At 47.5% G+C, this 10,000-nt stretch overlaps 2 protein-coding genes across 2 annotated transcripts in view; one reads left to right on the top strand and one right to left on the bottom strand.

Annotated features, from left to right (window-relative positions):
- LOC306775284 (E3 ubiquitin-protein ligase TRIM39-like) overlaps nt 1–10,000 on the bottom strand; it is a 193,118-nt gene that overhangs the window by 147,129 nt on the left and 35,989 nt on the right. The window lies entirely within an intron of this gene.
- The window catches only part of mmp24 (matrix metallopeptidase 24), a gene marked incomplete at both ends in the record, with an annotated part of 28,313 nt that continues 26,351 nt past the window's right edge, over nt 8,039–10,000 (top strand). The window contains one exon of the mRNA XM_079265604.1: nt 8,039–8,185. Within this exon, the coding sequence (XP_079121730.1) occupies nt 8,039–8,185 (147 nt within the window). The remainder of the gene's footprint in view (nt 8,186–10,000) is intronic.

Here is a 10,000-nt window from a genome sequence, read left to right as displayed (position 1 = left end):
TGACTAAGGCTGTGTTCAGCAGCTCTCTGAACAATTCAAATAAAATAATTATCACAGAAACAAGTAAATAAAAAGCTTTCTGACCTGACTGAAGGCTTTAAATGATACAAACTCAAACTAGCAGTTCGTTTGTTGGGCATTCACTTGATTCAACCCATCAGGACAGTGAACAGATCTTTAGTCTGACTTTTACCTTCTGACACTTGTTGACTTGTCGAAACAGAACTCAAGAGGTCACAACCTGCAAGACATTTCAGCACGTTTGCTTCAAGAAGCAGTTCACAAGAAAAGCCTGAAGCGCTGAAGATGAAGCTTCCTGCTTCCTGGTGCTCACTGTCTGCTCACCTTCAGGGTTCAGCTGCAGACGCTCTGCTGTGTGATGCAGGAGAATATTTACACCACAAGATGGCAGCACTGCTGTACTTACGCAACATGTTGATGACTTCTTCACCATGAAGGAACAAACAACAAGGTAACTCTTGTTAACAAGTAGAACTGCAATCACAAAGGGTTGAATGTACTTTGTGTATAATACTCAGTCATCTCCATCACTGTGACACAACACAACACAATGATGATGATCAAGAACACGAAATGTACGTCTGTATGACGGTTCTTTAGAGACAAAAGAAAACATGAAGTCTAATGTCTCTCTGTATTTATTGTGTTTCCATGTTTCTGGATGCAGACAGTTGACTGTGTTCATGAAGTCACATTGAATACGATACAATATCAATGAATCCACTGCAATCTGCTCATTCTATCAATAGATCACAACAATTACAGAATGCCACGACACATCCTGTCACTCAGTCAGAACACGTCCATGACAACAAACAATTCATTGAGAAAATGCTACATAACGTCGTTTTTTTGCCCGTTACTGTGTAACGTGTACTCGATCAGTGAAGCTTCAGGTGGTTGAACCAACAGAATTGAACTAAACTAACGAGCTGAAGGCAGAGTGAATGAATCATGTTGGTTGATGTGAGAGATGAGGTTGTTCTTGATGTTTAGAAAATGACCTGAGAGTGGTTCATATTTTGAGAAAACATGATTGATATAAGGCCCTATCAAACATGAACCTTCACAGTAGCCTATCGGATCAAGACGTAGATGAAGTGTTTCACAATTGTTGTCATGGTTTTGTATAGAACATGTGCTTGGGAGGCATGCTTCAGCATGGACGCAATTTAAATTATAATAGATATAATTAATACTGGTCATGCGAGTCTTGTATTTCCCCAGTAAATTCTTCAGGTCCAGCATATACGTAGTGATGGCACTTTGGATTGTATGAACAGAGTCTGTTGTACTGATGCCAGTCTGAACGTTCAGTCGAGCCTCGTGGATCAACATCTGGACGTGGAAGGAGGCTCCATTCACCCAGATGTTGAACCCACGGCTCCTCATCTGTCCGTCAAGCAGCAGGGAGTTCCTGAGGACGGTGAGATGGTTGCTCAGCTGCTTCTCCAGTCTCTGTATTTCCATCTGTAGTAGTCGGTCATCGTTCACGTACATTCGATGGCGCTTCACATACTCTGACATTGTGTCGCGAACGCCTGAGGCTTTCTCTTCACCAAATACTCGCAGGAACATGCTGTATGAATGATCAGCTGTGCTCTTCATGCTGATCTCCATGATCATGGAAATCACCAATGCTCCGAGTCCAACAGCGTTTGGGAATGAAGTGATCGAACCCAAACCAGATCCCAACTTCTGGATGTAGTTTGGCACCTTGTTGATCAGATCATCAGAGTAACTCTGCAGCACAGCGTTGGAGTCGATACCAGAATACTTCAGCAGATTCAAATCTATGCCGACGTCTGGTATGAGGCACGGCTGCTGTGAAGCAGCTTCATAAAGCTGAAGAGCAATGCTGTCATATTCCTCTTTTGAGGATTCACAGGAGAATTCACCGCCCATGTCTTCCACTCGATCTTTGACGCTCACACAAAGTGCAAATGTATCACCACCCACAGGCTGAATACCAGATAATCAAATAATCAAGTCAGGATCAGAAAGCAATGAAATCAAATCCAGTCAGCTCCCTCACATATAACCAGGATCACAACACCAGCAGCCAACCAGGCCTCAGGATAGTTCGGTGTATTTGTTGACTTTTGTCTAAAGTCCGAGTGTGTCCAAGGTCCAGAAGTCTAGAGCTAAAAGCAAATATTCAACTCAACAAAAGACAGAGAAGCAACAGCATAAAAACCCTGTCTGGAAATATATTCAGTGATTTCTACTGAAGTAACGTTCTACATTGTATAGCTCTCATTGTTCCAGTGGTCATATTACACATGGTGTCATCACACCTTTTGTCTCAAAGACAAGTACAAACAAAACTGGAGAAGAAGGCAAGATGAGCATCAGCAACAAACTAAATATGAGACATTTTTTATTTGTCCTATGAATTTGACAATTGGACGAGAATTTTCAATTTTATTTCTAAAGCCCCATATTAAAAATCACAACACCAGCAGCCAACCAGGCCTCAGGATAGTTGTATTTGTTGACTTTTGTCTGAAGTCCGTTGTGGCGTTACGTTGCGGCGTTACCTTGTGGCGTTACGTTGCGGCGCTACGTTGTGGCGTTACCTTGTGGCGTTACGTTGCGGCGTTACCTTGTGGCGTTACGTTGCGGCGCTACGTTGTGGCGTTACCTTGTGGCGTTACGTTGCGGCGTTACCTTGTGGCGTTACGTTGCGGCGCTACGTTGTGGCGTTACCTTGTGGCGTTACCTTGTGGCGTTACGTTGCGGCGTTACCTTGTGGCGTTACGTTGCGGCGTTACGTTGCGGCGTTACCTTGTGGCGTTACGTTGCGGCGTTACGTTGCGGCGTTACCTTGTGGCGTTACGTTGCGGCGTTACCTTGTGGCGTTACCTTGCGGCGTTACGTTGCGGCGTTATGTTGTGGCGTTACCTTGCGGCGTTACCTTGCGGCGTTACCTTGTGGCGTTACGTTGCGGCGTTACCTTGTGGCGTTACGTTGCGGCGTTACCTTGTGGCGTTACCTTGTGGCGTTACGTTGCGGCGTTACCTTGTGGCGTTACCTTGTGGCGTTACGTTGCGGCGTTACCTTGTGGCGTTACGTTGCGGCGTTACCTTGTGGCGTTACGTTGCGGCGTTACCTTGTGGCGTTACGTTGCGGCGTTACCTTGTGGCGTTACGTTGCGGCGTTACCTTGCGGCGTTACCTTGTGGCGTTACGTTGCGGCGTTACCTTGTGGCGTTACGTTGCGGCGTTACCTTGTGGCGTTACCTTGTGGCGTTACGTTGCGGCGTTACCTTGTGGCGTTACCTTGCGGCGTTACGTTGCGGCGTTATGTTGTGGCGTTACCTTGCGGCGTTACCTTGCGGCGTTACCTTGTGGCGTTACGTTGCGGCGTTACCTTGTGGCGTTACGTTGCGGCGTTACCTTGTGGCGTTACCTTGTGGCGTTACGTTGCGGCGTTACCTTGCGGCGTTACGTTGCGGCGTTACGTTGCGGCGTTACGTTGCGGCGTTACGTTGCGGCGTTACGTTGCGGCGTTACGTTGCGGCGTTACGTTGCGGCGTTACGTTGCGGCGTTACGTTGCGGCGTTACCTTGCGGCGTTACCTTGCGGCGTTACGTTGCGGCGTTACGTTGCGGCGTTACGTTGCGGCGTTACCTTGTGGCGTTACCTTGCTGCGTTACGTTGCTGCGTTACCTTGTGGCGTTACCTTGTGGCGTTACCTTGTGGCGTTACCTTGCTGCGTTACGTTGCTGCGTTACGTTGCTGCGTTACCTTGTTGCGTTACCTTGTTGCGTTACCTTGTTGCGTTACCTTGTGGCGTTACGTTGTTTAAACACAAACCATGATGTTTTTCTCTGATCTTAATAAATCTTCTTGAACACTGCCCCTAAAATTGCATACCCACACTAAAGAGAGTGTATTTCTGCAACTACAAGGTCTATTTTAATGATTTTTTGATTGTATAATACAGGTAACACTTGTGAGATGTGCTGATTTCTGTAAAATGGTGTATATGTTACTGGTTAATAACAAATACACATATGGCACAGCTCAAATTGAAAAAGTTTCAGGTTCGCCTGAAAAAAAGCACTTGTGTCTAAAATATTACTTGAATGCACATCCAGAGGCCCTCTGGATGTGCTCATCTGCCAAAATCGCTCCGTGCTTTCTCGTCAGAGATCAAAACAAAGAGTACAGTACTGCAGTTTTTTGCCCAGAAAAACGTGGTTTTGTGGTAAAACTTGTAGTGTTCTTCTAGATATGATCTTAGTTCATGTATAATTGTGTTTTGCAGTATGTAAAATGGCTCCCGTGGTTGTTTCGCCCAGAATCTCTTTGTTACACAGTTTTTTGTTTTTTTTCTTCTTTTATTCGTATTGCAAAAGTGAATTGTACACAAGTACCCCCCCCCCCCCCCCTTTAAAGGGGGCTGTCGTGTTTAAGTGGTTTTGTTCTCTAAGCCTAACCAAACATTCAGCTTGTGTCATAGTGCATTTCTGCAAGCGTGATCAGGACTGATATGAAGCGTATTCATGAACTTATTTAGTTAAGTATTCTTGGTTCAAAAACATCAACATGAAACGTATTCTGTGGTTTGAAGAGAAGTATGCCAACAATGTTTCTGGCGACTGGGTCGATTGTTGCTCTGAGCAACATGTTTAATATGTTTAACATGTTTAATATGTTTAATATGTTTAATATGTTTGTTGCTCAGAGCAGTCACATTCGGAGTGTTGGTTAATGTCTGTTGACACTAAAGACTACAGAACAGAAGGAGTCTCAGTCCTGGACCAGAACAGAACAATGTCAGCTGCTGAAAAGTGGGTCACAACCCAGAAATTAGAAGCTGATAGAACTGAACAGGAGGCAGGGGGAGGTGTGAACTGGCTGGCTGGAAGAAAACCTGCAGAAAAGAGAAAATAAATCAGGAAAGAGTGAGGAGGAGTATGAGCACTAATGAGTGATGAAGGACAGAAGAAAATGAAATGTTGTAAAACCAACAGCTGAGGGGAAACAAAGGAGGGACAAAGACAAGAGGCGAGTGTGAGAAGCCTTCTGCTGGCTGCCGGTTTATTGAACTGACAGACGATGACGGATGCAAAGTGGTGATGAATGAAGTGCTGCGAAGGTGGACAGCTGACTAACCGAGGTGAGGAAGGGGTAAGAGAGCGGGAGAGGATTCATCATTGATATTAATAAGAGCAAGAGATGGATCTGTGTCGCTGTTGGACGCCTGCTCTTCTCAGATGGTGTTTATTCACACACTGTGTCTGTGAGTGAGCAAGGAGGATTGTGGGTAAGGACTATGGTTCGATGTCTGTTCTGAGGGGAAGCCAGTTTTTGCGTACAGACTTGAATACAGTCCTACAAGTAAACAAAATGTTTCTGTTTATCTCTTTTCCCAAATATAACAATAGAAAATGGAGGAGAGCTCAGCTCCCGGCAGCAGCAGCGTCTCCTCCTCCTCCTCCTCCTCCTCCTCCTCCTCCTCCAGGGCCGTTACAGAAATACATCAACACGCCACTTGTTTTTGATTCTGCCAAATCAAGTCTGAAGTCATCAAATTTGCAAATGAATCCAGGTCCACTTTCTCAACTGATCAGGTGCTAATGTTCACATTTAGGTGTGTGTTTCAGTGAAGAAGAGAGAGAGAGAGAGAGCGAGAGAGAGAGAGTGAGTGAGAGTGAGTGAGAGTGAGAGAGACAGCGAGAGAGAGAGAGTGAGTGAGAGAGAGTGAGAGAGAAAGAGTGAGAGAGCGAGAGAGAGAGATGAGAGAGAGCGAGAGAGAGAGCGAGACAGAGTGAGAAAGAGAGAGAGACAGTGAGAGAGACAGCGAGAGAGTGAGAGAGAGAGAGAGAGAGAGCGAGTGAGAGAGAGAGTGAGAGATGAGTGGGAGGAGAGTGAGAGGTGTTGACTCAGTCTGATAGTAGACTAAAACTACTGGCATTGAGACATATTGTAAAAGCTCTCTAACGTCTCTACTGCTCTACTTCTATCTCAACTGTTGGAGCTTCAGTGTCAAATGCCAAGATGGTGATTTGATCCCCGCTTGCTGGAGCAGCTGAAGTATTCTAGTTATTAGAAACACTGTTGAAGGATTGCCTTCATGTCGATTCTTCTGAAGAGTACAGAGAGAGTTTACATGCACATCACATGTTCAGACAGCACCATGACAACGAGTAACACAGGACGGGAACAGGAAACATGCAGACGTTAGCGTTCAGCTCGAGACAGAGCAGGTTGATTCTCACAGCAGCTTGTAATTCAGTGTTTTGCAGAATGAAAAAGGCATTAAAACCATAAATGTCTGCAAACAGCGAGTCTTAGAAGTGACGTGGAGACGTCCTGTTTGCAGACGATGTCATGTTGGTACCAGACGGGTGGAGTCCAGCAGAGCCGTACCACGCAGACCTGAGTCCAGATGACCTCAGAGGTCCGGATGTAAAGTATTTCTACTCTTCCACCTCATGACGAGCACAAAGTCAGCAGAAGTATCGTGTCCTCGTGAATCGAGCAGGAATGTTGGCTTGCGTGGATGCCGTTGCTCCATCGTGATTTGTTCTGTTCCTCCTCTTCTTCATCCCCTCTTAAAACCATGTTCCTCCTTTCTGCTGCATTCATTTCCTCCTTTAACTGTATATCTCCTTTAACTTTGCCACCGGATGACTTCAGTGTAAAGGTCCAAAGAACTCTTTCCCTCCTGCGCAGTCGAGCTTTATTTTTCCACATGTACCATCCAACCTGTGGGGCCACCTGAGGACAGATTCATTATGAATCAACACTCACTCATTCATCATTCATCATTCATCATTCATCACTCATTCATCATTCAGTCTGTGCAGCAGGTGAAAGCCAACGGACCTGGAATGACGTCAACAGCGACCGCTGACTCCTCCGAGACGTTTCTGATCCACTTTGTAGAAACTCTGCAGCTTTGATGACATGGTTCATGGTTCCGACTGTCGACAGGCCGTCAGTAGATCGACTTCCTGCTTCGCCGTGTATTTGAAGTGAAATGGTTCGGGTTGTGTACTTTTAGTTCTCCTGTCCCTGTATGCGCTTCTCTCGCTATCCTCCCTAAAACACACTCGCATGCTCAGCACCTGTAACGGTGTGAACGGGTTCCATGTGGAGAGTTATGAAGTCAGTCATGTGCGAGTGACTCACAACGCAGCTGTCTTTAGTTCAGATTTGACATTTTCTGGCCGAAAAGATGCACGCATCTCCTAAAACACACCAACAATGACCCTTGAAGAGGAGAGCGAGAGGCCGTCTGGCCGCAGGTTCGATCCCTGCAGCGGCCGAGGAATCCGTCCTGCTGTCAGTAATGCGACGCAGTGGAGGAGAGGCTGGAATCATGTGAACACTTCAATACATAAAGTACTGGCAACCTTTGGATGTATACATTCTATTGCTTTACATTTTTTTGTAAAATAAATAAGAGAAATTCAACTTGTCTTTTTTATGATTGATGTCATCATAACTGAGTTGTTCTGCACTGGAGACGTGTTCTAGTTCTCTACTTCTACTCATGATGGTTCTGTTCATAGAGGAGCAGAACTTTAAGATGAGAAGATGAAGATGAAGACCTCCGAGAGGAACATGAGACGGGAGGCCGACAACAGACAGAGAGGAGTGTCGCTGCATCTGTCGCGCTCCTGGTGTTGATAAAGCGCTGCTGCAACAAAATCCATCACATCCCCCCCCCTCCCCCTCCTCCTCCTCCCCCCCCCCCCCCCCTTCTCTCTACGTCCCTCCCCCTTCTCCTCCTCGATGATACCCGAGACAGACCGACCAACCTGCATCCGCGCTCCGGTGTAGCAGGCTCCCTCAGCTCTACCTCAGTGAGCCTGCGCAATGGCCGCTAAACCAATAGCGCGTCTGCACGAGCGAACCGGGAGATGGTGAGAGACAATTCACACGCACAGGGAGAGACAGAGAAGACGGGATGAAGCGCGAGCACACGGACGGTTTGCTCCGGTAAACAAGCCGGAGCCTGGGATTTTGGGGGGGGGGGGGAGAATTTCGGGGACACAGCCATGGCGACGGGAGGAGGAGGAGGAGGAGGAGGCGTGAGGCGGAGGAGGAAAGCCGGGCTCCCGGGAGTCTGCTGGAAGACCTGCTACTTCCCCATCCTGTTCTGGGTCGTTACCGTCTGCGGGGAGGAGAAGACGCTGATTGTGGAGGTACTAACACAGAGCACGGCCACGCGGAGGGGGGGGGGCGTCTCCCGCTCCCCGTCTGCTCCCTGGATGTACCGGAATGAGCATCGAGCGTCCCCCCCCCTTAGCGTTACACTCGGAGCGAAGTCGCGCGCTCCTCCTCGGGATGTGTTTTGTTTGTATTTAATGCGCGTGTGCATGTTGTTGTTTTTTTGCATGTCTCACCCCGCCACGAACGTGACCCACGCATGCTGTAAATACAACGAGTCACGAGGTCGTGGCTGCTGGATTAAAAGCCTCTTTTGTTGTTCAGACGCTGGGGCGGCGCGCGCACCGCACGCGTCCTTCCGGCCGTCCTGATTACAAACAAAGGTGGCTTCATTGGTCAGCACCTTTAATCATTCCCGTCCGTTACGGGCTTCTGTTGCGGCCGCAGAGCTCTCCTCCGCCGAATAACGTGTCCCTCCGCCGGTTGCGCTTTTGGGCGGAGGCGGGAAGTCGGTCCAAGATGGTGAGGGGCGCGGGGGGGGGGGGGCTGTGTCAAACACGCTGATCAGGAGCCGCCCCAACACATGTATGGTTGAGTTACAGGCTGCTAATGAAACCAAGTCATCCAGGTCTCATGTCGGGAACAAACAGCGCGTTACAACGCGCCGAGGCGCACGTCGATGCTCGTGTTGTGTCTCAGGAATGAGCTCTGAATTGTTAATAAACAGTCCTGTGCACGCGGAGAGCTCTAAAGGTAACCTGGAGGAGCGCGCGCTTTCATGTGAGCAAAGCCCCCCCCCCCCCCCCCCCTCAGTCCAAATATAGCCCCCCTCCATAATTTATGGACATGGCAGTGAGTTGGAAGAGAAGAAGAAGAGGTGCAGACAGATGCGTGTGTGCGTGTGTGTGTGTGGGGGGGGGGTGAAGTAATTCGTCATCTTCTCAGGCTGCTGCCACACAAAGAGGATGTTGAGAGAAAGTTCTTTGTTGATGTGAATGAATACTCTCTTTCCACAGAGAGTAGTATCACAAAGTGCTTAACAGAGCAGACATCTAAAAGCATAAAAACACAATGTGACCCAAGAGTCAATAAATTATCTACACAGAGAAAATTAAAAAATAAAATTAAAATGTGAAACATATTTTAAGAGCAGGTCCAGGACATGGGTGTACTTTCACACTAACGCCAGCCTAAACAGGTGGGTTTTGAGCTGTGCTCATGAAATGATGTCACATTGATCATCCTGATGTAACGCTGGTTGTGATGCATTGTTTAATGTGCTTCATCACCTTGTGGAACCTTTGGCTCGTGTGCGGTTGTTGCAGAAGTCTTGCAGCTCTGGGACACGTGTTGCGTTCTTTTGTTGCCACATTGAGCGATGCTTCGTGTTGCTGGTGACTTTTCATTCAGACAAAGGAAGCGCCGGTGGCTGAATGTCACGCTGCCGCACAAAGGATGAGATGTTTTTTATTCCCTGAGAAAGCGAATCCTCTCAGAGCTACGGGTGTTACACGTCACGCTAACGTGGCCCTCACACCAACGCGCTGCACCGTTTTCAGGTTTAATTACAAAACGTTCCAGAATATCTGGTGTGCCTCCTGAAATCCCTCAGGGTCTCAGAGAGTGTAGAAAACATGAAGCGTTTGTGTGAAACATCGATTCATCTGTTGATTAGTTTTCTTGTTTCGTCAAAAGTCTCCAACAAGGTGACGTCTGTTGTTTCTGTCACAGAACACAAAGGAAACCAGCCGATCCTCTCGTTAATCCACACGTCTCCACATTGTTGTAGGTTTTCATCGTTAGATGAGTGTTTTCTGCGTTGATTCTGGATGCAAAGTGGAATAAATAAA

Source organism: Melanostigma gelatinosum, assembly GCF_949748355.1.
Source record: "Melanostigma gelatinosum genome assembly, chromosome: 3".
Classification (NCBI taxonomy): Eukaryota; Metazoa; Chordata; class Actinopteri; order Perciformes; family Zoarcidae; genus Melanostigma; species Melanostigma gelatinosum.
Note: the sequence above shows the minus strand (reverse complement) of the source record. Positions and strands in the feature narration are given on the sequence as shown.